Source organism: Ixodes scapularis, unplaced genomic scaffold, assembly GCF_016920785.2.
Source record: "Ixodes scapularis isolate PalLabHiFi unplaced genomic scaffold, ASM1692078v2 PGA_scaffold9__187_contigs__length_104089568, whole genome shotgun sequence".
Classification (NCBI taxonomy): Eukaryota; Metazoa; Arthropoda; class Arachnida; order Ixodida; family Ixodidae; genus Ixodes; species Ixodes scapularis.
The window spans coordinates 51537247-51565157 of NW_024609884.1; the positions used below are offsets into that span (position 1 = coordinate 51537247).

Genomic DNA, 27911 nt, shown 5'->3' on the forward strand with positions numbered 1-27911 from the left:
TAATTACGGCTTCAACAAAAAGAAGAAAAAAAATTGTGCAGGCGGGCCACGAGCGTGGGCGCGTGCCACACGTGCCTGGTTGCGCGGTCAGAGTCGGGCCAGAGTGCCACCGGTGACATCGTTTCAGTCGATGCACTGCCGGGCGAACTTTTTTACCTTGGAGTGTTTGGAGTCACGCAGAGCCCCCAATCTGTCCAATCAGTCATCGGTCGCGAGGTACGGCCATGTATTGATCTCCACTGCTTGGAAGGGACGCTAGGGACGTCTTGTCACCGAGAGCGCCGAGCGCGTCCTCGCTTCAAGTATGGGACCCAGTCCCGGGAAAATATCGCATTTGAGATCAACAAATCGGTCGATCGCCTTGAAGAAAACTTGTCAGCCAATTGGGAATTGTTCAGGAACAAGGTGTTGCCACGATTCGACCGTGATGAGAATACGAAAACCACAATACCAGGAAAAATAAGCATTCGACTCACCGCGAAGGTGCGTTGATCGCACTCTCTCTGAAACTGGCTGTGATGAACTTCCGTCGGCAATTTCTCGTACAGGCCTGTCTTCATGTCTAATAACAGACGCCGAATTTTTGAAGCGAGAGTTCAGTCCTCATTTTAAACAGCCGAGAACAAGAGCACGGGTCTGCATTGATGCAGCGTCGCGACGCACCGCAAGGGGTTTCGACATTGCGTTGAGACCTTTTGCTCTGGTCATGCTGCTTTCTGTCGTAAGGCGGTAAAGGTGGCACTAGTGTTCAACCCGCACACGTTGCTTGCTCCCGCCCGCCGCCAGTCACCAGCCAACAAGGAGGCCGGCCAACCTCTGTGCCAGCCAACACACTACCAGGCGCTACTGGATCACGGATCGGGAGCCCGTCGGTGGCTTTGCTTGACAACTTTACAATATACGCAAGGCCTCCTACTTTGCCCAGGAGGCGCTGCGCTACGAAAAACCTCTGCAGAAAAACGGCTGGTAGCGCCCCCTACAATTTGTTTATCGGCATTGTGCATAGTATTGGTCGTGACCTATATTGACGATCCAAATCGAAAGTCCCAGTTTTGCTGGATATTCCAACAGGCTAGTTTTAAGCTGTACCCTTTCAATGGTTCACGCATAATACCATGCTCAGACGGATCAAGCTTCCGCAACCAGCTGCTTTGTAGACAGCTGGTTGCGGAAATTTACGCCGTCTGTAACTATCTCTACGGCAGCCGAGCTGCTTGAAGTCATCGCAACTATAAACTACAGGTTGCAGCATGGTTGGGTTGCAGCGACCAACGTTTGTAGATAAACGCTGGTAGCGACTGCATTCTTGCGTTCCCACCCATCACTCCGAACAGAAAGGCGCTAGTTTCGGTTTGAAGTCGGTACCTTTTCTACAACATAGATGGCGGCAGCATCAGCCTTCTGCACTCGGTGCCAGTGTTGCGGAGTTGCCACTCCGGAGTTGGAACGATTCCGGAATCATTCCGCATTTTCTCGACCTCGGAATGGAATGGGAATGGAATGGCGGCAATGTTGAAGGGAATGGAATGGGAATGAAATTAGGTGCCTTTTGCCCGGAATGGAATGGGAATGTACTTAATATTTTTTTTTATTTATTTATTTATTTACGTTCAGCTATTTCAAGCCAGTCAGCGAGTCAGTTGTTCAGAAATAAAATGAGCGGGAAACTGCGAACCCGCGTAAGGCCCTAAAAGACTTCTACGCAAAAAGAATGCAATAAAAAAGCGTCAAAGCAAAGAACAAAGGGGGGCGGCGGTGGGGCCTTTCACCAGTGAAGTTCAACAGTAATCCGAAGGCGTCTGCGCCTGTGATATTGCACGACTCAAGGGTACGTCATCAGCCGACGTGAACGTGACCCACAGCTCTGGTGATCCGATACCCAGGAACGAGGCCAGACGTGGCCTCGCTGTGCGGACCCAGACTTCGTACACCTGCGACTCGTCTAGAGCGCGCTGTTTCTCGGAGGGCTCGCACCTGTGCCGGCTATCTCAGCTCGCAATCCACGAGGTCTCTGTTTGATTGATGCTAGGCGAAACTTGAGGACTGCCATTCATGCGCTGGAGGCGGAGGGTCGGCAGGTATGACCGTCACAGCAGGGATGCCACCGTATCGAATTTTCAACCGTAACAGAAGATAAGACGTGCTTCAGGATGCTTCAGGTGGTCCACTTTTCTCGAAAATTCCCAATGCAACTTCCTGCATGGCCTTCAACGAGGTCACCTACAACGAAAGTACGTACTGTCCTTTCATACAGCAGCGTGGGTAAAGAGATAAGATAATCCGCCAACCAAAAATTGAAACAAAAAAAGAAAAAACCTTCAAGCGTGGGTAAAGTTTCATGTTCAAGGCAACACCTACAGATACAAGAATACTAGCAATACTAGTTCATCGCACCGTGACGTCAAGTGATCAGTGCTGACAGGGGCGCTCTTATTGGACAGGGACGTGGTGGTGTTTTGATGAAATTTGTTTAGAGGTCGAGATTTTTTCGCAAAACTGGTGAGACAGACAGGATGCCAGGGAAGGGAGCGCGGTCAATCCTTGATGGAACGTTGTTTGAACCAATCGAAGACTCTTCGTCCGGAACCACTACCTTCAAGGCGAAGTGCCAAGCCTGCAGGAAAGTAATTTCGGGACAACAAAAAACTTCCACTTCAAGCTTAAAGCCTCATCTCAGTTGGCGTCTCAAAGAAATTTGAAAAATGTATTGCATTATCAGTATTTGTATTTCTGCGCTCCCTAAAATGTATTCTTGTATTTGTATTTCCAAAGACTTTTTGCCTCCTTTTAAAATGTATTTCCGATACGTATCGCGATACATTTTTTCAGATATATTTGAGACTTGAGTATCACTATTGTAGCAACTATTTTCATCTATCCCAGTATTTGTGTTTCCAAATACATTTTTGAATATTTGTACCCAACCCTGCAACGCAATGCAGCTGTTAAGTGACAATTTTAACGTTTAGGAATTAGAGCCATTCCAGGAGTGGGAATGGGCCCAGTGTCCCCATTCCTAGGAGTTGAAAGGAATGGAATTATCGAAAACTCTAATTCCCCGGAATGGAATTGGAATGGAATGGAGATGCCCATTCCGCAACACTGCTCGGTGCATTTGGCGAGTTCGTTCGAGTCCAGTTTTCCGTGCAACACTGGCAACACTCTGTGAGTGCGATGCATTCTGGGAGAGAACTCGAACGGTGCCAGTGCGTGTGAAACGAACTCGCTATAAGAAACCGAATTTTCCGGTCGATTTAAAGAGCCTGGCGTCTCCTTGTAGTATACCTCGTTGCACTGTAGATTGTACTCAAGGAGGATATTGTACTACAGTCACGGTGTGGCGGATGCAGGAATTTCCTGAGGGGGGGTTCAGGTGTTGGTCAGCGTACCATATGTTCAGGAAACCCCTCCCCCTTGTTGTGTTTGAGTATTGTTTCAATAAATAGCGCGAGGCGGCGGGCAAAGAAGTGAGCGCGCGCCTGGGATGTGCGAGACGAAACGAATGCACGGGACATTAAAACCGTTTGGCTCTGGAAGCTACATCGGCTGCACCTCGTCCTGTCTCTTGTCGTAAGCACCGTGGTCGTAAGCCACAACATAATTGGCGACGCTCCGGTTCCTGAGAGCCCAGAAACGCTCCGATTCCTGAGGCCACGACGAGCCCCGCCACGCTCCTGAGGCCACGACGAGTCCCGCTACACTCCTGAAGCCCCGCCACGTCAGGCGTGAGTCGAGCTTTTGTGGGAACTTGACCACGGGGACTCCGGTCTGCTTTGAACTTTTCCTTTTCTTTCTTTATTGTTGATAACTACCTCCTGATTTCCTTTCATTATATTATTACGTATGTACATGCCTTTGTCTCACCTGGTCTTGTCTCAATCATTTCGCGTGTCGGATCGGGCGAACGTGACAATTGTGGCAGGCTCGCCGGTCCGACACGCGAAATGATTGAGACAAGACCAAGTGAGACAAAGGCATGTGCATACGTAATAATATAATGAAAGGAAATCAGGAGGTAGTTATCAACAATAAAGAAAGAAGAGGAAAAGTTCAAAGCAGACCGGAGTCCCCGTGGTCAAGTCCCCACAAAAGCTCGACTCACGCCTGACGTGGCGGGGCTTCAAGAGCGTGGCGGGGCTCGTCGTGGCCTCAGGAATCGGAGCGTTGCCGGGTTCTTCGTGGCTTGAGGAACTGTAGCGTTTCTGGGCTCTCAGGAACCGGAGCGTTGCTGGGCTCTCAGGAACCGGAGCGGGGCCGGTTACGGTGAGGCTTCAGGAGCCGGAGCGTGGCCGGGTTCTCGGGAACCGGAGCGGGGCCGGTTTCGGTGAGGCTTCAGAAGCCGGAGCGTGGCCGGGGTCTCAGGAACCGGAGCGGAGCCGGTTTCTGTGAAGAATTCAGTAGCCGGAGCGTTGCCGGCTTCAACAAGCGGCGGGTCAGAACTCCCGCACCTGCCCGTCGTTTCTCGCGATCATCTTCCACTCTTCTTTTTCTTCTTTTCTTCCCAGCTCCACACCCGTGACAATGCCCCCCAACTTTGAGAAGTTCATCGTTGAACTTCTTCTACACCGTCAATCTTGAAGTCCATTCGTAAAGTCTCCGACTGACGGTAATTCCTGCCGGCACTTGCGCAGCACTCACTCTTGGCCTGGGCGATCTCGAGCCTTGGCAAAGACCGCATCTGTTCTCGTAGTACTCGCACGCGCAGCACCTGTCTACACTCTTGACCGCTCCCGATGTAACATAGTTCCTTCGTTTCACACTCGCGCACAAAATACAAAAAAAAAAATCATGCGTGAAGAACTTCGAAATAAAACTCAATTCACATTAAATTGCGTCCCTTTTCCCCCCTCAAAAAAAAAAAAAAAAAACATGTTTGCACTTTGAAACCATGCAGTAACTCGATCCCCGTATTACCCCAGGCGCTATTGAGCAAGAAGAAAAAAAATAGGCACGAGGGCATTCTATGTCTAAATTCCTTATTTATATCCGACTTAAGTAGTCTGCACCTACATTATCCTTCCCCTTAATGTATTCGACGTGAAAACTATAGTCTTGCATCTTCATGCTCCATCGCATGACTCGACTATTGGTGTGTTTAGCCTTATTTAAGAATTCCAACGGCTGGTGGTCAGTTTGCACTCGGAAATGCTTGCCATATAAATATAGTGCAAACTTTTCAACGGCCCAAACTAGTGCCAGGCATTCCCTTTCAACCGTGGCATAGTTCTTTTCCGCCTTGCTTAACCGTCTGCTTGCGTACGCGACAGGGTGCAGTACGCTATCTTTTTCCTGTAGAAGGACTGCTCCCAAACTGACGCTTGAGGCGTCTGTACGTAGCACAAATTCCTTGTCTAGGTCGAGAGCCATGAGGATCGGAGGTTTACACAATTCCTCCTTCAGGCGCTTGAATGCCCTTTCCCGCTCGTCGTCCCACTGCACCTCGTTGCGAGTTCCCTTTTGGGTCAACACTGTCAGAGGAGCCGCCACCTCTGCGTAGTTAGGGATGAATTCCCTGTAGAATCCAGTCAAACCCAGGAAGGACCTGACCTGTCGTTTTGTTGTCGGCCTTTGTGCCTCTTGGATCTTCGTCAGGATCTCCTGTCTTGGGGCTACTTGGCGTGATCCTAATCTGTGGCCGAGAAAGCTGATTTCGTGAAATCCAATTTCACACTTTTTTGGCTTGACTGTGATCCCCGCATCGCGCAGCCTTCCGAATATAGCCTTTAGTGCATCTATGTGCTCCTCCCACGAGTCCGTTGCCACCAGAACATCATCGATATAGTGGTGTGCATTCGGTATGCCTCTTAGTAGGATCCGCATCAGCTTCGTGAAAGTCGCGGAAGCTGTCTTTAAGCCGAACGGCATGAATCTGAAATGATACAGACCGCTCAAAGCTGAGAACGCTGTTTTATGCTTCGATGATTCTGTCATGGGGATCTGCCAATACCCTTTGGCTAAGTCTAACTTTGTGAAGAAACGTTTACATCCCACTTTAGCAAACGTGACATCTACCCTGGGAATGGGCTCGGCATCGGCTACCAACACGTCATTTAGCCGCCTAAAGTCAATGCAGAATCTGCTGGACCCATCCGACTTCTTCACTAATACTATAGGCGCGTTGAATGGTGATGTTGATCTCTCGATCACTCCCAGCCGCAACATCTCTGTTATTTCCTTTTCCACTGTTTCGTGTACCTTTATCGGCAGAGGGTACTGTTTAACATGCACTGGTGCCTGATTGTCAGCTTCAGATCGCACTCAATCAAGTTTGTTTTTCCGGGTAGATCAGAGAAGATTTCTCCGAATTCTCCAATCAAAGTCGCAACTTGTTTCTTCTCCTCTGTACTCAGGGCGTATTCACCAGTACGTCTTGCCCGTTTTGTTGTCTTGTCAGGGACAGAGTCGGGACATCGTCTATGGCGTCTTCCTCGTCGTTTTTGTTGTCATCGTCAGTTGCTGTTGCCGCGCTGCACCTCGGTGCCGCCGGGTCCATTTCGGTCCTCTCTTCATATTTTTTGAGCATATTTACATGGAAGGCTTTTCTCGTTCCGGCAATCTCCAGCTCATAGTCAACTTCATTTCTTCGTGCCGTGACGATGAAGGGACCCTTCCATTGCATGAGCAACTTGTTATTGTCGCTTGGAAGGAGGATTAGTGCTTTATCCCCTACCTTCATTTCTCGGTTGACTTTCTTCCGATCATAATACGCCTTGTATTTTACCTTGGCTTCATCCAAGCATTGGTGTGCCAGTTTACAGGTCTCCTCCAGTTTGTCTCTCAGTTCCATGACGTAGCTGTACGACGTTTTTGTTTCCTCGTTCAACGCCTCGTTGGACCACACTTCTCTCAGTATAGTTAATGGCCCCCGTACCGTTCTCCCATATAACAACTCAAATGGAGAGAATCTCAAACTGGACTGGGGTACCTCCCGGTAAGCGAACAACAGCGCTGGCAGGTACCGGTCCCAATCTTTGGGCCTCTCCTGACACATTCTACGTAGCATCAACTTTAAAGTTCCATTGAATTTCTCTACCTCTTCCTTTTGGTAGCGACGGTTAAACTTAAACCGCTCTGCTATCACCATCGGCCTCGGAGCGTAATGACCTTCCAGAAACCGTACAAGACTCTTAAGACTTTACTCCATCCGGTCAAACCAGAAGAGAAAAGCTGGGAGGAGTTGGTGTCGGTTCTGAAAGGTCATTACGCTCCGAGGCCGATGGTGATAGCAGAGCGGTTTAAGTTTAACCGTCGCTACCAAAAGGAAGAGGAGACGGTAGCCACTTTTTCAGTGGAGCTGAAGAGGCTCGCGTCGACTTGCGAGTTCGGCAGTTTCTTGGATGATGCTTTGCGCGACAGGTTCGTCGCGGGATTAAAAGACAAGAAAACACAGTCCGACTTGTTGAAGAAGACGACGTTGACGTTTGGTGCCGCGTGTGACATTGCTAAAAGCATCGAGCTCGCACGCAAGGAAACCATCACGTTTCAGCCTACTGCAGGTCGTCATAGGTCGTCTAGCCAACGAGAAGAAGACGACGTGAACGCGGTTCGGCAACAGAAAAGGGAACCGTGGCGCAAGTCAAATAAGGGTCCACGAGCTTCCACGACTAAACAGACATCCGGGCATACGGGAGACACCACGTCTTCATGTTCCTACTGCGGACAGGTACACACTGGACAGCCCTGCAAGTACCGCAAGTACAAATGTCATGTCTGTAAAAAGGTCGGACACCTGGCAAAAGTTTGTAGGTTCAAAACAGACTCCGTTAAACACGTCGCAAGTGAGGGAGCTGATGATATGCAGCTTTACACAGTGTACGCGTGTGAAACGGGAAGGCGTAACTATGAAGTAGATGTTAAAGTAGCCGACAAGCTCGTAAGAATGCAGATAGACACTGGAGCGTCCGTGTCGGTAGTGCCAGAATCGTGGTGTGTGAAATACTGGGCAAACATTCCTAAGGAGCCATGCAACCTTAAATTGAGAACGTATGGGGGGAATTTTCTCACGGTGACTGGGAAGTTGTCAGTACCAGTCGAGCACAATGGACAGAGAAAGACACTTCCTCTTATTGTAGTTAAGGCACCAGGGGGCAACGTAACCCCGCTGCTTGGTCGAGACTGGCTAGAAGAGCTGAGGCTAGACTGGTCATGCGTAAACAGTGTAAGAGAAGAAAAGGAAGCAAGGCTCCTTGAGAAGTACGCTGAACTTTTTGGAGAAGGTGTGGGTTTGATAAAAGGACAACAGGTCAAACTGGTTTTGAAGGAACAAAGCACCCCTGTCTACTGCAAACCGCGACCTGTGCCCTATGCGCTAAGAGAAGCTGTGGAGCAGGAAATTCAATCATTAGTAACAAAAGGAATATTGGTACCAGTGTTGCAAAGTGAGTGGGCGACACCTTTGGTAGTGGTACCTAAACCAAACAAACAGGTCCGGTTGTGTGGAGATTACAAAGTGACCTTAAACCCAGTCTGTCGGACGGATCACTACCCTCTCCCGCTCATGGAAGACTTGTTCGTTTTACTGAGTGGTTGTAAGTACTTTACCGTACTTGATCTGTCTACAGCCTACCAGCAGCTGGAATTGCATCCGGAGTCACAAGATTTGGTCACTGTGAACACGCACCTTGGCTTGTTTAAGTCCACGAGATTGCCTTACGGCATCACTAGTGCTCCTGCAATTTTTCAGTCCGTCATGGACAAAGTACTGGAAGGGCTGAGAAATGTCGCGTGCTATCTAGACGATGTACTAATAGCGGGCGAAACTTATGAGGACTGCTACAAAAAGGTGGAAAGCGTGCTGGCACGGTTCAGCCAACAAGGCATCAGACTAAAGAAAGAAAAATGTAGATTTTTTCAGACGTCTGTTCATTATTTGGGACATGTGATAGATCAACATGGGGTTCGACCATCGGAAGAGAAAGTAAAGGCCATACGGGAGGCCCCATGCCCCAAAAATGAATCAGAACTGCGCGCCTACTTGGGCATGATTAACTTTTATGGCAAGTTTGCTGAACATGTCAACCGAGCTGAAGCCGTTGTATGACTTATTACAGAAGGGCACAAAATGGCGTTGGTCAAGGGCAGAAGACAACGCATTCAACAGAAGTAAGGCGTGGCTTACGCATGAAAACGTCTAAACGTTCTATGACCCAAAAAAGGAATTGGGGCTTGTATGTGACGCTTCAGCGTACGGAGTGGGAGCGGTTCTTTTTCACAGAGTTGGGAATGATGAGAAACCGATTGCTTATGCATCACGAACTCTGAGCAAGGCTGAAAAGGGTTACGCCCAAATTGAAAAAGAGGCCCTAGCAGTTGTTTTTGGGTTGAAAAAGTTTCACAAGTATCTGTATGGCAGAAATTTCAGCATCTATTCGGATCACCAGCCGTTGGCAGGGCTGTTAGGTCATGAAAAACAAATTCCGGCGATGTCAGCAGCCAGGATGCAGAGGTGGGCTCTCTTACTTGCTGCCTACAGTTACAAGTGGGTTTATCGGAAGGGTAGCCAGATTCAGAATGCTGATGCGCTGTCACGTCTGCCTTTGCCCAACGTGAACGATAGCTCAGACTACGTCAGTTTCTTTTCGGCGGTGGACGAAGTGCCATTGTCAGCTCGTGAAATTAGGAGAGAAACTGAAAAGGATAGTGTGATGAAAAGAGTGTTGTTTTTCACACTGAACGGATGGCCTTCACATGTGGATAATGAGGCATTGCAACCGTACTTTGTGCGCCGTCACGAATTGTCGGTTGACCAAGGGTGTGTAACATGGGGAAATCGAGTGATCATTCCCGAAGTGTTTAGGGAAAAAGTGTTGTCCCTGTTGCACGAGGGACATCCAGGCACCACCAGAATGAAAATGCTATCACGTAGTCACGTGTGGTGGCCTTTGATAACATATGACGTCGAAAACACTGTCAAAAACTGTAGTACTTGTCAACTAACGCAGAACGCGCCACCACGTGTTCCATTATTAACGTGGGGTTGGCCAACGCGCAGATGGCAAAGGGTGCATCTTGATTTTGCATACCGGGATCAGAACTGGTTTTTGATTGTCGTAGATGCTCATTCAAAGTGGGTAGAGGTGTTTCTAATGAGTTCCACTACGACAAAATGTACTATCGAAAGATTGCGAAGTGTTTTCGCCGCGTTTGGACTACCAGAAGAGGTAGTGACAGACAATGGACCCCAGTTTGTGGCGACAGAGTTCGTAGAGTTTCTGTCGATGAATGGGGTACGCCACACAAAAAGTCCTCCGTACCATCCCGCCTCAAACGGAAGCGCGGAACGGTGTGTGCAAACCGTCAAGCGGGACCTCCTGAGGCAGGTAATCGACGAGCAACGGACGGGTGTACCGAAATCGATGCAACATCGAGTCGACCAGTTCCTGTTTGCATACAGAAACACCCCAACTGGTACGACCGACAGAACTCCAGCCGAGCTGTTTCTCTCTTGGAAGCCTAGGACCCGTCTGAGCTTCCTTCATCCTGAAATGGAGAGACGCATGAGAGATCGCCAGCAACAAATCAAGACAGCCGCCAACATGAGAAGAGGCTCTTGGCGAACTTTCGAAGAAAGCGACCAAGTCCTCGTCCGGGGATCACGTCCGACAGATCCTGCATGGTTGGTGGGACGTGTTATGAAGAAAGTAAGTGCATCAACCTACGTCGTGATAGTGCAAGATCAGCATCGGTATGTGCACGTGGATGATGTCCGTCCGAGACACTTCGAAGATTCGTCTGCACAGAGAAGAAATATCGACACTCCGGCTGCAACACCACGAAGGGCGTCCGGTGGTTCTCGAGACAACATGACAGAGCCTGCTGCCCTCGATATGGAGCCTGTTTCCGAGACAGCGGTACCGACCACACCAGTGCTTCGAAGTAGCATACGACAACGTAGGCCACCGGAGAGGTATTCTTGTGTGAGTCAGCCAAAACATTGATGGGGAAGGAGTGTTGTGTTTGAGTATTGTTTCAATAAATAGCGCGAGGCGGCGGGCAAAGAAGTGAGCGCGCGCCTGGGATGTGCGAGACGAAACGAATGCACGGGACATTAAAACCGTTTGGCTCTGGAAGCTACATCGGCTGCACCTCGTCCTGTCTCTTGTCGTAAGCACCGTGGTCGTAAGCCACAACACCCCTCTCCCTCGTTTCACGCCCTAAATTTTACACATGCAGAAATCAAGAGGGGGGTCAGGACATCCGGACCCCCCCCCCCCCCCTCCCCCCCTCTAAATCCGCCCCGGGAATTAGCCTTGGAGGGGGCGTCGAGAACGAGAGCTTTCTCGAACAAAATACGACGGGGCAACTTAGCTGACGTAGGTAAATGTTAAACATGACGATGTTGCCCAATCCTCTGCTAAAGTCTCCATCTTTAGCTTTCTCTGATGCTTATTGGGCAGTCAGAGGTTTCTGCTGGGGGAGTTTTGTCGACAAATGTTAAATTTTTCACCCGCACACGGATGGTGATAGACATCTCGGGGGCCGCTGGTGCGTTTATTCTGAGCATTTCTTTACACACTGGTATATTTCAGCGTTTGTACGGCAACAGAGCGATTTAAAACCTGCAAATAAATCACGGGTTGTCAATTGCTTCCTTCGTGAAAAGCATGCGCTCACAATTCAAGCTCGCGTTTGATTTCGTTGCCCGCGGGACGCGATTTCTATCAGAAAATCTACTTTTTTTCTTTTTTTTTCGTTCGGCTCCGCGACACATCGTAGTAGACGAACCCTCGTCGTCTGCTCCCGCTCCTCGCTGGCCCCACCGGAGCGAGGCATGACGGGATTGCATTTTGGCGCACTCCCGATTTTCTCGGTGCAGCGAGTGCATGCACGCGTGGGGTGTCAGCGCTGAAACGAACTCGGAGAGTGCAACCACTCGTGGAGCGCCGGCCGAAACGAACCCGTTCTGTCTGTCCTGTCTGTTTAAACGTCCTTGCCACTGATCTCTATGACAATTGCTGGATCGCGCTTCCCCGCTTGTTCGCTGCAGCGCAGGTGAAGCCACCGGACTTCACTCGCTTGGGATACGATTTGCCGTTTTTGCTAGCCTTTGCTGCGGTTTTCCAGCGTGCTGTGGACACTTTTTCTACTCGTTCGTCGTCATTCGCCGAAGAAGTTTTTTGAAGACTCTGTGTATTGTTGAGACTTGCCGTCGTGAACACGTGGAAAATTTTACGAAAGTGCAGTGTCGCAGGAAAAAGGCACAGCGCGTCGAAAGGAAGGGCTGGCGGCGTGTTCAAAGCTTCCTTGGCACGCCGAAGTGCCGTGTCTCTGTGCCTTCGCACGCTTGGATACCGACCAAGAATCGACGCCGTGTGGATGTGTTTCGCGAGTGCAATGTGCGTGAAGCCGTATCAAAAGGTACAACTCGTCGAAAACATGTTTTCGACGAGTTGTACCTTTTGTACAAACCACAGTACAAACAAACGATAAAGAGTGGCGCTGTTGTCGCATTTAGCTCGGTCTCGGTGGACGCCAGCGGCCCAGGTTTCGACGGCGAGTTTCCCAACTGAGTATTTTAGTAACGTTGACTTCTACTGACTATTAAAGACTATTGGTCACAATTTTGAGTTATTTGATTGTGTGCAGGCTGAGTAGGCTATTATTTGCTATTTGATCCTATTTCTGAATTATATGGCAGACTCACGGTCCAAATGACTTCTTGTGGCTATCAATGGCTATTAGTCACTATTTCAACTTATTTGATTGTGTGCAGACTGAGGTGGCTTCATGTGACTTTTTTGGCTATTAGCATCTATTTTTCACCAGACAAATGGCTATGAATGGCTATTCGTGAATATAGTTGAAAATTCTGTGCTATTTTGGTGTTTATGGATGAAAATTACTTCAAATAGCTATTATTGGCTATAAGCATCTATGTTTATTAGATTCGCTTGAAATGGCTATACATGGCTATCAGCAACTATTATTTACAATGTATAGATTTGAGTGACTTCACCTGGATATTTTTGGCTATAGCAGCTATCCTTGACAAAGTTGACTTTGATTGGCTATTATTGGCTATAAGTATCCGTTCTTGGTCTGGGTGGCTTGAATTGGCTACAAATGGCTATAAGTGACTAGTATTTATAATTAGATGCTATATCTTTGTCTACAAACTGAAATGGCTTCATGTGGCTATTTTGGCTATTATCATCTATTTTTTACTAGATTGGCTTCGAATGGCTATTCGTGAATATCCGCTGAATGGATATGAATGGCTGTTCGTGGATATCACAATTATACTTACTAATAGCCATTGCTAGCCACAAAGCCAATCTGGTCAGATATAAATGATAATAGCCAACAATAGCCACCAAAAGCCAGTCCAGTTAGTAAACACTACAATTGCTCATGACTATCAAGACTACCGACTGATAGCCATTTGTAGCTATTTCAAGGCTATCTAATAAAGAATGAATGCTTATAGTCAATAATAGCCACTTGCAGCCAGTTCCGTCCATGAACAGTAAAATAGCACATAATTGTCAATCATTCTCGTTAATAGCCATTGCAAGCAATTTGAGGCAAATCTGGCCAGAAATAGGTGCTAATAGCCAACAATACCCACTAAAAGCCATTCCAATTAGTAAACATAAAACCTGCTCATAAATATCAACACTAGTCACTACTAGCCATTTGTAGCAATTTTAAGACAATCTAAATGATTATAGCCAGTAATAGCCAGTTTCATCCAAAAACACTGAAGTAGCACAGAATTGTCAATTATACTCGCTAATAGCCATTGCTAGCCATCTGAAGCCAATATGGTCACAGATAGATGCTAAAAGCCGACAACAGCCGCTAAAAGTAATTCCAGTTAGTAACACAAAAATGCTCATAGCTATCTACACTAGTCACTAATGGCCATTTGTAGCCATTTCAAGCCAATTATTAAAGGGGCACTGACACCCCAAAGGTCGTATTTATTTTTATTGTCTAAAACGATGCAAGTTGCAGTCATAGACAGGCAAAAAAAACCGCATCGCGAAAAAAAATTTTCCCGCGCGCGCGCGCGCCTTTTTATTTTTGGCGTTTGATTTTCCCGCCTCTCGCCTCCTCGCTTCTTTTGATCGGTGACGTCAAAAATCAGGAAATTTAGAAGCTTTGTAGGCGACATCTCTATAACATTTAATTACGGCAATCGTAAAACATGTTTTTTAACGCAATTGCGAACGCACTACGGCCCTTCTTTTTGAAATACCAAAAATCGGGAGTTCGTTGTGGTGCCGTCTCCTGGATTTGTATCCTCCAACGGAAAACAGGCGACATCGCTCAAAACCGGTCCGCCGTAACGCCGCCGCTCACTCCTTTCCTCCTCGCTTTGGGTCGCCATGGCAACAGCAGGGAGTGGTGAAAGAAAGTCGACTCTCAGGTCTCCGCGATTTTTGACGTCAAGGCACCGGCGCCGATCGCGCGGGAACTTCGAATTCGGCATTTGGAAATTGTTTTTTTACTTCACAAATACTGAACTCCCAAATTTCAAATTTTGAGGGTAATGTCCCGGCATCGTTTTCAATCGTTTCGGATAATAAAAAAAAATGATTTTGATGTGTCAGTGCCCCTTTAAAGAATAGATGCTCATAGCCAATGATAGCCACTTGTAGGCAATTTCATCCATAAACACTGAAATAGCACACAATTGCCAATTATACTCACTAATAGCCATTGCTAGCTATTTGAAGCCAATCTGGTCAGAAATAGTAAAAACCGCGGAAACTGCAAGGAGGAAACTGCATCCAAGACAGGCAGGGTTTGCTGCCGGGTGCCTGGCTGCCTTCTGTGCTAAGTTCAGTTATTTTTCTGATGCCGAGTTCCAACCGGCACTCAATGTGGTTTTGCATTTCTGTGTGTCTAGTGGTGTCGCTATACTCCGCGACAACTTTTCTTGGCAATGCAGTGGAAGGTACAGGCGCGCGTCCCCTCTCCCAGTTTGTGTGCGCGGGCTCCATTTTGGTGTGCGCGGGCTCTCCTCCTCTCCCCGGAAATGGCGGAGGAGGAGAGCCTACGTACACTCAAAATGGGAGAGGGGACGCGGGCCTGTACCTTCCACTGCATTGCCAAGAAAAGTTGTCGCGGAGTATAGACATCACTAGACACGTGACTTCATAGTTTCACCGGTTTTACGTCTAGATTTTAACGAAGTACCGCGCACAAATAATTGCGTATTGATATTTAATACTGGTACAAATGGAGCAACGCTGTGGAGAAAGGCAGGTTTTTGAACCCAAAAATATAAAACGGCGAAATTAATTATTTTTTTTCACGTTCCTGGACCACGAGTGCAGCAAGTTACAAATACAATCGTAGCAATCACGTAGCCACGATTGTTTTTGTTTGTTTTCTTTTTTTGTTTCATCTTCGCGTGTATTAGTCGAGGTACTGTACAATTCATGGGTACGGACGCAGCCGTGCCCAACACCCTGGCTGGCTGAAACAATTCGGTAATCATTCAATATTTGTCTTCCTTTACTAAAAAAAAAAGGCACTCACTATGTTGAGGGGGCCCGTCACTGTAGTGTAGCTGGCAAAAGTGAGGGGGCCCCGTCACTGTAGTGCGGTAGGCAAAAGTGAGGGGCCCCGTCCCCCGGTGCGGTCTATGTCTAACGAAACGGTGGGAATGCTTATAATTTATACACGCTTTAACCTAAGCCCCCCCTCCCTCCCCCTGCATTAACCCACATTGCTGACAATTCAATCATGCGGCATTATTGAAAGTTACGAAGGGGCCCGTCACTGTAGTGCGGTAGGCAAAAGTGAGGGGCCCCTCACCGTAGTGCGGCTGGCAAGAGTGAGGGGGCCCGTCCTGTGTTGTATGTGGTGGGAATAGTGAGAATTAATAACTTGTAATTAATTAACCCACGCTTCGCGGCCCTGTCCCTGTCCCTACACGTAAATATAGCATGTGTGACCTAAATAAAAAAAAAAAAGTGAAAAAAAAGTATCGTCCAGAACGCGATTCAAACCGTACACCCCTAGCACGTGAAGCCAACACTGTATTTCAGCACCACCAGTGAGCACCATGAAGAGCTTCAGGAATGGGGTATCCATTGGACATTAGTATCGGTTGCTGTTGCCCCCGTCACCGTAGTGCAGTTTCTAAAGTGAAGGGCCCTGTCACCGTAGTCAATTAAAAAAAAAAAGAAAAAAGTTACGACTTTTTTTTTTTTTTGGGGGGGGGGTTATATTTTTTTGCCTGCGCCACTCAAGCAAAGTATAACGGTGCTCCAGAGGCACATACGTCTTCACGCACGTTACACTCACGAAACAAATCCACACGGCGTCTATTCTTGATCGGTATCCAGGCGTGCGAAGCTAGAGATGGCAGAGATGCAGCACTTCGGCGTGTCAGGGAAGCTTTGATCACGCCATAAGACCGGCGAGACGCGTTCAACGCGTTCTACCGTCTTCCTGTGGTGCTGCGCTTTTGTGAAAATTTTTCACGTGTTGTTAAAGGCAATTTTCACCATTTACACAAGTTTTTAAGAAACGTTTCCGGGCGAATGACGACGAACGAGCAGAAAACATGTCTTCAGCACCCTGCTGCCCAGGCTCCGCAACGCTCCAAAAGGTTGATTATTCAGTGTCCCAATATGGCCGTCCGGTGGCCGCACTGGCGCTGCTGCGGCTGAAGCGACCAGGCGGGGGAAGCGGGGATGCGCGATCCAGCAAATTGTCATTATCAATGGTTGATAAAAAATAGTCAGGTTCTCTTTAAAACGAGAGGAGTGGTGACACTAAAAGAATAACGTCTGCGACTCGAGTTCTGCTGGCTCTCATGATTGTCATAATGGTCAGGATCTGTGGTCAGGATCATCGACGCCGTGAACCCTTGCCGTAAACGCCTCTCCTTTTTCCGTTCCTTCTCTCTCTCGTGTCTCGTCCAACTCTCTCCCATGTTTACAAACATGGCGGCGGACGAATGTTACTTGTTTTCACAGCTTGATCTTCCATCTTCAGGTTTTGTATTGATTGAGGAAATCCGTAGGCAGGGAAAGCTGTGCGACATAACTCTGAAAGTAAGATGAACGATCTGATGCCAGTCCCGAGCTTCCAACGATTCTGCTGTAACGACAAGCATTTTTGCGTTCTGCAGGTTGACGATGAAATCTTCACGGCCCATCGCATCGTCCTCGCCTCAACAATCCCTTACTTCTACGCCATGTTCACCCACGACATGATCGAGAGCAAGCAGAAGGAGATTACTATTCGAGGCATTGAAGCTTCGTAAGTTCCAACACCTATTTTTTTACTGTCTCTCTCTTTTTGTTTTGTTTTAAAAGCAACAAACGAGGACACTTCCGCGTTGCGAGAATTCCGTTCGTGCACTTCACTTTCAATTCTTTTCCAGAGCACTGGAAGCTCTGATCAACTTTGCATACAGTGGAAAAGTGAATATCACGGCTTCGAACGTTCAGTCGCTGCTAGTGGGCTCATCTTTTCTACAGCTACTCAAAGTTAGAGAAGCTTGTTCCGAATTTTTAATGAAAAGGTAAGTGGCTGCACGCCATGCATGCCGGCAATATTCTTATTCTTTTTTGTAACGGTTGAAACAGGCTCCACCCCAACAACGTGCTGGGCGTGCGGGCGTTTGCGGATGCTCTTGGCTGCCCGGCGCTTGTGGACGCCACCAACAAATTCATCCGCAAGCACTTTCTGGAGGTATCCCAGTCGGAGGAATTTCTCGCCCTAACTCTGCCGGACGCCATTGAGATTGTTGGCTGGGATGAGATCTACGTTGTCTCTGAAGAACAAGTAAGCTAAACGTTGCTCTTACCAGCACTATTAATTTGCCAGCTGGAGTCACGCTATGCTAAACACGCATTGTGCTAAAACCCACAGTTGGAGCATATGTATGGAGGAAGATACTAGCCAGAACATTGCAGTTTGAAGTTAATTCAAACAGTGCAATGCCATTTTTGAGCATTCCACATAAGCTTGGTAATGGTGCATCCACTGAGCTCAGCATTGCACTGGCTCATCAAACAAGGAGAAAGACTAGTTTGAAACTGAGGTGATTACGATTAGTTCAATGCCAATTGCAAGAATATAGAGTGGAAGGGTTCTGCATTAACATTCATACCTTTTTTGTGATTTTTTTTCCCCCCTTAACTTTTTGTGGATGCAATCCCACCTACTGAGCCTTGCGAGGCATTTTAAAGCAAGTAAAGGCTACACTTTAAAACTTGGATACCTGAGGCAATGTCAACTTGAAGGGTAGAACGACTAGTACCAGAAGACATGCCTCCACATGCTTCCATGAACAGACCGCCGGACTCACTCGCTTGCAGGTGTTTGAGGCGGTGATGCAGTGGGTGCTTCACGACGCAGACGCCCGCGGCCAGTTGCTGCCTGAGTTGTTGTCTCATGTGCGCCTCCCACTACTGAGTCCCCAGTTTCTGGCGGACCGAGTTGCGGCAGAGCCCTTGGTGCGAGGCTGCCACCGCTGCAGAGACCTGTTGGACGAAGCTCGTGACTACCTGCTTATGCCCGAGCGCAGGCCGCTCTTGCGCGGCTTCCGCACACGCTCACGCTGCTGCCCCGACGCAGCAGGGCACATCTACGCCGTTGGTGGGCTCACCAAGGCAGGTGGGGCACCTTTGGCTTGCCGCGGCCACCCCCGGTAGAGGAAGTTTACTTGCCTTTGGAACAGGCCTCTTCCAGACTAGCATCCATGTCGCGTTTTGTTGGGACCTCCTGTGCCGTTGCTGGGTTTCCGGACAAACGTGCAGCATACAAGAACAGAAGATGTGGTTTCATGGAAGGGCACCATAAGTATAGGGCAAATTCGGAAAAAAATCCTGGAATTGGCATTTCAATTCTGCACTGTGCTAAACTATACGAGGCTACCTTGTTGACAAATGCATATATTGGTGAACTTCCAAGCAAGTAAATGCCAGTACCAACTGAGTGGATTAGTGTACAGCTGCAACGGAAAAAGATTAGTACAAGTGACCGAAGACAGGAGCAGCAAACTCGGGACACGCGGTGCTGTTGTTCCCGAGCACGCAGATAGCGAGAGTGCCATGCACGTTCCATGTTTCAAAGTGGGGGTGGCTTGCAGAAAGCAGCCCACCCTAAAGCTTGCATTTCGAAACCCATCTTATCTCCCTCTCTTCCCGGCCAAGCGATGCACCAACATGGTTGCGCACATGAGCCCGTTTATTATTACTTCTTACCTTCTTACGCAAGCGTTGTGAGAGGTTAGGAGCCGACGAGCCCAATCAAACAGCGTCAAAAGCGTAACATCACTGCACTCGTCACCTTTTTATGCGAGTGTGTTTTTGCCTTCTAATGCAACCAAATGCATAAAGTGTGCTGTGACGCTGCGGTTTTAGTCCGTCATTGTGCAGGGATTCCACAGCTGCCAACAGAATGTAGTCTTCTGAAAGGGGTTTATTGTCGGTTTAGGGGAAAATAGCAATAAAGGAAATATCGCCGCTCATAACGCCCGCGCAGAATAAATAGAAAAAATATAAACTGGCTTACGTGCATAACCATGTTGGTGCATCACTCAGCCGAAAAAGTGAGGGGTAAGATTGCTTTCGAAATGCACGCTTTAGAATGGGCTGCTCTCTGCCGGCCACCCCGCTTTGTGACATAGAGCAAAACCTGGCACTCTCGCTTTCGGCGCGACCGGAAATGATAGCGCCATGTGTCGCGATTCTGTCATTCCGGCCATCGGTAACTTGTGCGAATCTTTTTCTGTCGCAGCTGTACCGCTGATGTGTGTAGATGTAGCTGCCTCACCCAGCATGTGTATATTCACTCTTGCTAACCAATATAACACATACCTACAGAACAAGCAAACTGGTGACTTTGAGGATGGCATCAGTCGAGCAGCCTGGTGCAAGCTAAAATTCTCTCTGCCACGTGCAGGTGATTCCCAGAGCACGGTAGAGGTGTACGACCCGAAGCTTGGCCACTGGCAGGTGGCCGAGGCCATGTCTATGACTCGCAGTCGCGTCGGCGTGGCCGTAGTAGCCGGCAAGCTCTACGCCATTGGTGGCTACAACGGAGTGGAGCGGCTTCGCACGGTCGAGGTGTTCAGTCCTGACACTCGGCTGTGGAGCAGGGTGTGCTCCATGAACTGTAAGCGCAGGTACGCTCACTCGAAACTTTCCTACGCGTCGGCCACAACCCATATCTGCAAAATCGAAGATAGCCTTCTCGCGTGAAAAGTAATGTCACTAAGCAGAGAAATAAATATTATTCAGGGTTGCTCATAGTTTGAAGCAGAGCAGGTGCAGTGAGGGATGCGGGCTGTACAAAAAGATGAGGATGGTTCAGGGATTGGTCCTGAAGGACTCTTGGGGCCCTAATCTACGTGGCAGGACCAAGGGACCGGGACATTGCCGCCTACTGCGATTGGCGAGCTCTGAACCGCTGGCTAGTTGCAGCAGGCGGCAATGTCCCGGTCCCGCCGTATAGATTAGGGCCTCTGGTATTCAGGACCGGTTTCCGAATGGTGTCTACAAAAATAAGCGTCCACATCATTCTCGTTTTTTTTATTTCCCTCAAAGATGCACTTTGAGAGTTTTTCATGCTGTCTTTTTATGGCTATCACTTGATTCACCTTCTCCAAAAATTCTGGAAATCCACAACTTGCTGGCATATGTGCCCCATTTGGTATAAAAAGTGTGTTCAAAGTGATACTTCTGGTGGGGGGCGGTGCACAAAAAGAAGCAAGGGGGGATGGAACGTTGTGAAAGCGTTTGGTCCATGCCGAAAGCCTATAAACCAACTGCAGGGAGCATCTCTCCAAGGTCCCAAGGACTCCATTCGTTCATGCCACCCTGGAGAGCCGTCCCTTACAAATGGCTGATGCACTCTCAATGTGGGTCTAACATAGTCATGGCGTTCTACTAATCCTTTCCTCCCCGCTTGCCTCTGATAGATCTTGTTAGAGCCAGAGAAAGCTAAGTAAAAAACCTTTAATACAGACACTAGCTCCCTTAACATGAGTGAAAACTATTTTGCCTGCTCTGGTGGCATTTTACTGCAAACATCGAAAGTGGGCAATTGCCTTCTCTTGGCACCCCCAGCCTGCTGAGATTGGGTGGTTCCCTTGTGCTAAAACATTACTTGATACTGTGCAGTGCTGTCGGAGCCGCGGTGCTCTATGGGAAGCTCTATGTTTGTGGTGGCTACGATGGAGTTTCTTCTCTCAACACGGTGGAGTGCTACAATCCAGATAAAAATGAGTGAGTCCGCCCTTTGGGATATAGAGACCTGTCAAACTGGACATCAGTTTTGCTCCGACCACCTTGTGTTATCTTGGCTCCTCAAATCTTACTGTATCTCTTTGTACATTTTTATGTATCTGCCAACGTACAGACCTCAGTTGGCTGGTTCAAATTCTGGCTAAGCCATCTGCAATCTCATGAAGGCACATTTACATGTCATCTATAATTTCTATAGTCACTAATTTCAGTGAGTCTATGGAATGAAGCTGTAGCATAAAAAAAAAATAATTAAAAAAGTAATTGTAATTCAAATTTTGCAATTACTGAGGCTAAAGAGTAATTACAACCATAACTGCTTTTAGTCATAAGTGGTTGATTACAGTTTATAAATTAATAAAAAAGAGAGTGCAGTAAATTACTAGTATGATCCAACCCATGTATGGTGTAGTTGCTGTGCAACCGAGATTTCTTTTCTGGGGTGTTGCTCATCCTTTTTATACTATGTTGGGATGCAAACCCCCTGATATTTGAATTTTTTGTTGTCATCTTGGATTTAGTATTGTGCCACCTTTTGGATGCGGAATAAGAAAGCTTTGTGGAGTTTGTGCATTAAAAAAGCCACTCTCAAGATGTGGAACTTTTCTGAATCTCCTTTAAAGGGCAACTCCGCTTCATTTTTGATATTTAGAAAACTATGGAGCCCTCTTCAGTATCATATAGGAAGACCCCATGTCAAATATTACGATCTAATTCTGTCTATATTTAATAAACTGGCCAGCAAACTTTCAAATGAGCCAAGTCGCCGAAATCTGCCAGCTCTAGCGTGGGACGTGAGGCGTAATCGTCAGCGCAGTCAATGCGACGGAGTTGGAGCGGCCAACGTTGAACCATTACGTCAGAGGCATTTCTACGTCATTTTCATGTTTTGTTTGTTTTTACTTCTCGGAGCGAAATTGAACGATGACGTCATGAGTTTCTCCTCCCTGTGTTGGCTCAATGGCGTCCACGTGATCACCATAATGCGGATGCGCTAGTTTGCGCTGCCCTGTGCGCTTATCGGTCTGTTTCTCCGCTCCCCCTCTCCCTTTTCGTCTTCTCCCCTTCCCCTTCTCCCCCGGGCTATCACCGTCCACGCCATGCGAAGTGACCTGCCCGCGTCGCGTGTCGTGTGCCTTGCCCCCACGAAAGTCACAAGATTGCGTGGTTCGACGTGACGTGGCCATGACTCTGACGACACGAGATCAATGTTGCCTGACGCAACCGAAGTTTCGGTATCAGCTGATGTTTAAATTAAGATTACACAAATAATATTCCACATTTTGCGAATCTGAAGACGTAGAGTTGTTTAGTAGTGCTTTGTGAAATGGAATTACATGTAAGCCTAAATTTTTTGGAATTGAGCGTAGTTGCCTTTTAACTACTTTCTTGAGATGCGTTAGGAATACTACAGGATGGAAACACAGAAATGACGATGAGGCTTTGTCATTGACTAGATCATTTTGCACCAAATTCAAATGAAAGAATAGTGGTTTTATTGCACATTTTTACACATGGCTAGCTGTCAGTGGCCTAATAACACTCAAAAGTGCCCATCTTACTAGGGTCATAGAGGATACAGTTAAGCCCTTCTGTAAAGGCTGGCTCACATTTGTGCACTGTAACCAAGTGCATTGCATTCTAATATAATCACGTGCAAATAGTGGATTTTGAGTTAGAAGCAAATAGTGGTTTGACCAAATATCTTATAATTGAATATTGAATAGTTTTTCCAAGGCCTTCACTACTGTTGCGCCATGCTTTAGCAAAAACCCAGATAAAATCGTGAAGGTTGTTCCCAGGCTTCCACTTGTCCATTTCTAAGCTAATTTGAATCTACTAACTATATTTGTGGACTGTTACCTCAGAAAGTTTGATGCCTTGGGATGGCATGTAAATGACGGATTTGGCATAAAATTAAATTAGTAGAGACGTCCAGATATACCTAATTGAGTGGATTTACAAGTCATGAGATGTGCAAATGTTCTTTCTTCAATGTCAAATAAAAAAAAGAATTGCGAATGATGAATGCACATTGTCAGGGCATCTTGGCTCCTCAAATGGAGCCTAACATATACTCTTGCAAAACAGCCATAGTTTAATGTTGAACATTTTACTGCAATGTAGATATCAACATTCACAAACATGCGCACCGTCCCGCTTTGAAAGTGTGCTTCTCTCCCAGGCACGCAATTGCGTTATTCATACTTTTCCAAGTGTTGATCGTGGCGGATTACCCTGTTGAGTGCGCTTCTTATCGTGCACCGGTGCACTGCAGAGAAGCAACAGCCACGGAGCTCGCCTTCTCGGGTGTTGCTTCTCCGCAGTGCACCCGTGCTCGGTAAGGTGCTAACCCGCCGCGATCAGCACTTCAAAAAATATGAATATTGCAGTTCATCTTGAGGCAAATATCAAATAGTGTATTATTCGAAACCACTATTTTAAACTTTGAATATTTGCATAACATTACACGATTCTCCTGTAACTGCTTAACACACTGGCACAATGGTGCCATATATCGGGTAACCCTCAACACCTCCGACCTGCGTGTATATTTTTAGAATTTTTTTATGCATCATTTTTTCACTATGTGCTTGAAATAATTCCGGCAACGTTATGACTACCGTAATACCCCGAGAGATATCTCGCCTAAAACAAAAGCAAATAGGGTGAAAATAAGGGGGGGGGAACTTTCGGTGTGCAATTATAAAGAAGTTGAAAAGTGCTAAAGTCGCTGAAAGCTCCTCACAGCTCTCTCCCCTTTGGCAGAGCAAACAACGCCGGAGATGAGGTGACCTCCCCTCTAGCGTTTGCTCTGCTAAAATGGAAAGAGGTGGGAGGAGCTTCCACTTTACTCTTAACCTGTCACCAACCATGTTCTAGGTTTTGTGACATGCGAAACTTGCGGTCACAGGGAGGAGCGACTAACCAAATTCGACTGTTGTTCCCAGTGTTCACTTGTCCCCCGTCATGGCTAAGTAACACCATTTTTGTTATGGTCATCATTGACGAGGGCAAATTAGCAAATCATGCCAAAAATGTGGGTGGGTTATCTTTTGGGGGTGAGATATCTCTCCGGATATTATTTTAGTGCATAGATTTGATCTCACAATTTAATGGCAGACACCTCCCACACCGATTGGTCGCAAGTGTGCATGCTCTGCGTCGTCGCATGATGAGGAGGAAAGCAGGTGGAAAGCCAAAGATGCTCGCATATGATCAACTTGTTCCTCACCTCCTCGCAGCTCGTATTGGAAACGCTGCCCATAAGCTACGTGACCCTGATCGAGCAGTTTTGACACTCTGTAATATAGGCTCTATATTTCGTTTCAGCTTTTAAATCCAGACGCAGCCGACGCTACGAGCTGATGGGACCAATCGGACAGCGTCAAAAGGGTGCTCGTCATGTTTCCGTACGTGTTCTACCATCGCTGAACCAATCAAACATAGAAGGCCTAATGACTTGCACTTTTGATGCTGCTTGAATGGTCCCATTAGCTCGTAGCATCAGCTGCATCTGGACTTAAGCTGAAACAAAGTATAGTGTTAAGCCGTTCCGAGGGAACGCAAACTTGTTAACCAGCCTTCACACTTGAGTCTTTTGTTGAGCTGCTTGATTAAGAAATGCCAGTGTTGTCTTTTGACTCGACTTGTAAAGACTGAAGGCCTTCTCTGCACTGTCTGTAAGGTGGACCATGGTGACCAGCATGTCAAAGCACAGGAGTGCAGCTGGAGTGGTGGCCTTCGACGGACACATCTATGCTCTTGGTGGCCACGACGGACTTTCCATTTTCGGATCGGTGGGGAGCTTTTTTTGTCTTCCAGCCTTTCCATTTGTTTGCAGGGGTGTGTGGAAGCATATTCTGTGTCAATGCGATTGCCCCATGGTGTGAGCAACCCGGAAATGGGTTACCAAGAACCGAAACAGAACTTGTGGCACATGCAGGCTTTACCTTTGGTGTCTGCTCGGAGACTGCTAAAAACCTTCGAGATAACTCCGATTGAGCCGACCGCTAAAAATACAAAGCAAGTCCGCTGCGAACGTAGGACTAGTGCAACTTCTCCATGGTGAGACTGAACGCAGTCCAAACCTGTTGCACATGGATAACGAAGCTTAAATTCCTTTTCCTCCCGAGGTGCCAAACTCTGATGGTCGCTTGCGGGTTGCTTATTTCGACTCCCCAGGTGGAACGCTATGACGTACAGAAGGGCCAGTGGTTCCTGATGCCCCCCATGCTGACCCGCCGCTGTCGTCTCGGGGTAGCCGTGCTGCGGGGCAAGATCTATGTGTGCGGCGGCTACGACGGGGCCACTTTCCTGCAGACGGCCGAAGCCTACGACCCCGCTCGGCAGAAGTGGCAGTTTGTGGCTCCCATGAATGTGACCCGTAGCCGGGTGGCCCTGGTGGCCAACTGCGGGCGCCTCTTCGCCGTGGGCGGCTACGACGGCGTCTCCAACCTGAGCTCGGTAGAGGTGTACGATCCTGATGTGGACCGCTGGACGCCCGTCGCCTCCATGTGCGCACACGAGGGAGGGGTGGGCGTCGGAGTGCTGCCCGCTCCCTAGCACCATCAGGTTCCTGCCCGTTTCAAAAGACCCGGAACTTCGGTGGAGCCTTCAAATACCCAGTGTGTTCCACACGTGCATTGCGGCCCGCGACAAACGACAGTTTTTGTATTCTGCGCGTGTCGTGTGCCAAGTGATGTGTACAACTCTCGTTATGAAATGGTGCCGAAGGGAGCCAGCTCTACACCGACGTATTGCGGTATATTGTGCAACCGACACAAATAGGTGGAAAACGAAATTGCAAGATATTCCACATTTTTACAGGTTTGATGGTTCAACATTGATTCAGAGGTACTTTAGGTTCTTCAAGAATGGAGGGGTGGTGTTTCTGAATATCCCCTACAGGCTGCAGAGCACCATGGAGCGACAGTCTTGGAAGGTGATGGTGCGATTGCCCTAATGAAAGCGGACAAAGATTTGTGAGTGTTCTAAGCGAAGCTTGAAATTTGTCTGGCGGGGAGAAGCCTCATGCAGCTCAACGAATCAAAACACACTTTGGGGAAAAGGTACATTCCTTACAGATGGTCCTCCAGGCAGTCCAAAAGCCAGGGGCAGAAAGGTCTGAAAAAAATTGCCACTAAAGCAAAGTTGTGCAATGCAGTTTACCTAGCAGAACTCCATTGTCAAAGAGTGACAGACAGGTTTTCTTTGCTAGTTTTTGCTTATTCCTGCAGCTTTTTGCTGCATCAGCACAAATTAATCGTGCACAGTTTTTGTTAGTTTGCCGACACAAATTTTGAAAGCAATATATTCCTGCTGTCAGCTTTTACAGCTTTTTCCTGAATGCAACTATGGAATCTCCAGCTGATGTTTCTGTGCCTATTACTGCCTCTTTTACAAGCAAGTGCAGTGCAGCCGAGCACACAAACTTGGCACTCGTTTTTTTTTTTTTTTTTTTTTTGAGCCTTTTACAAAGCATTTAGGGTCTCTGCATTGCATTCTCTTTGCAGCCTCAAGTGGGAGCAAACAGAAATCCGGACTTGAAACCCTGCCATTAGATGGTCGTTCTGTTTTCTGGCTGTGCCCAACCCTTTTGAGTGGCAGAGCTTTGCAAATTCAGTTCTGCCGTGATAGACAGCCCAGACTCAAACACACTGGGTGGTGATAACATTGCCACTGATTAAAAATAAACATACTATTGCTTCACTTTGTGGTTATTCCCCTTTCATGTGCCTATGCAAAGTGCTAGCCAAAAAATTCAGTAATTAATGCTGCTTGAACTGTGTCGCAATCAACTCCCATCATAAAGATAGTAATGCCCTAGCTTGCGGTAGTTTTTCAGAGCATATGTATCTAGGGACATCACATTTTTGTTTAAGTAAAGACATGCTATTGTTTTAATTTTTTTTTTTTTTTTTTTTGTAAAAACCATATAAGAATGAATACAGACAAGGCAATTAACTGGGTGTAGCACGATTGTCCCGCATGCAGATTCGCTGTCGCAAAAGCCCCGCATCATTACTCCCATGTTTCGAAAGCCCCTCATTCAATTACCCCATCCTGTATTCCCCGAGTGCCAAAAGCCCCGTCGCTGTCCCCGTCTGACCTCCTTCGCGCTTCAACCAGCATTGTGCCATGTCTTAAACTAATTTGTTGAAGGTCTACAAATGAGTCAAAGGGATGGTGAACCGAAATTTGGATTTAAAAAAACAATGCAGGAGATGTAGGCGGGACGCTACAATCCCTACAACACTACTCGCAAGGCGATATCTCGAATGGACGGCCGTATTTTTGGAAAAAGAGGTCAAGATTGAACCAGGCAAACGAGGCGCGTGACGTGAAGATACCTCGTTTCCTTCTCTCTCCGCTTTGCTCCCTCAAGGCGGCGAGGCGGAAAAGACGCGAGGCCGTTCCCCCTCCTTCTCGGAAAGACGTGACGTAAACATTTCTGTCAAATGCGCCTTTTTTTTTAAAAATACGGTCATCCGTTCGAGATATCGCTGTATGAGTGATGTTTTGGTGTTTGTAGCATCCTGTTGCACACTTTTGCTATCATGTTTTGTGGAATCCAGATTTCGGTTCAGCATCCCTTTAAAGTGGAAGAAATAACAAAATAAGGCTAACTTCAAGTGCAGAGGCCATTTGCATAAATCTGCATCCCCAGTGATGCACTTCGCTGCTGTGGAT

At 47.6% G+C, this 27911-nt stretch overlaps 3 protein-coding genes across 5 annotated transcripts in view; 2 read left to right on the top strand and 1 right to left on the bottom strand.

The window, feature by feature from the left end:
- Positions 1-880, bottom strand: part of LOC8030469 (calcium-transporting ATPase type 2C member 1) — a 48685-nt gene extending 47805 nt beyond the window's left edge. The window contains exon 1 of one of the 2 annotated variants that reach the window (XM_029988199.4): positions 477-880. In XM_029988199.4, coding sequence (XP_029844059.1) covers positions 477-560 — 84 coding nt within the window. In that variant the 5' untranslated portion in view covers positions 561-880. Of the gene's footprint in view, positions 1-156; positions 247-476 lie in introns of those variants that run through there. The other variant, XM_029988200.4, reaches the window with a different exon arrangement.
- Positions 881-2156: 1276 nt separating this feature from the next.
- LOC8030468 (kelch-like protein 18) lies at positions 2157-26930 on the top strand. 2 transcript variants are annotated; one of them, XM_040498847.2, is made up of 9 exons: positions 2157-2231; positions 17093-17223; positions 17348-17488; positions 17553-17751; positions 18288-18585; positions 19876-20098; positions 21096-21200; positions 24907-25018; positions 25404-26930. In XM_040498847.2, exons 1-9 carry the CDS (start codon positions 2187-2189, stop codon positions 25782-25784), a joined length of 1635 nt encoding a protein of 544 aa, XP_040354781.1. In that variant the 5' UTR covers positions 2157-2186; the 3' UTR covers positions 25785-26930. The 2 variants fall into 2 exon arrangements, with proteins under 2 accessions (XP_040354781.1, XP_029844054.2); XM_029988194.4 differs by lacking the exon at positions 2157-2231 and adding an exon at positions 16661-17015.
- On the top strand, positions 9230-11144 carry LOC115330856 (uncharacterized protein K02A2.6-like). Its single transcript, XM_029992903.4, has one exon. It carries the CDS (start codon positions 9423-9425, stop codon positions 10935-10937), a length of 1515 nt encoding a protein of 504 aa, XP_029848763.3. The 5' UTR covers positions 9230-9422; the 3' UTR covers positions 10938-11144.
- Positions 26931-27911: the final 981 nt, after the last annotated feature.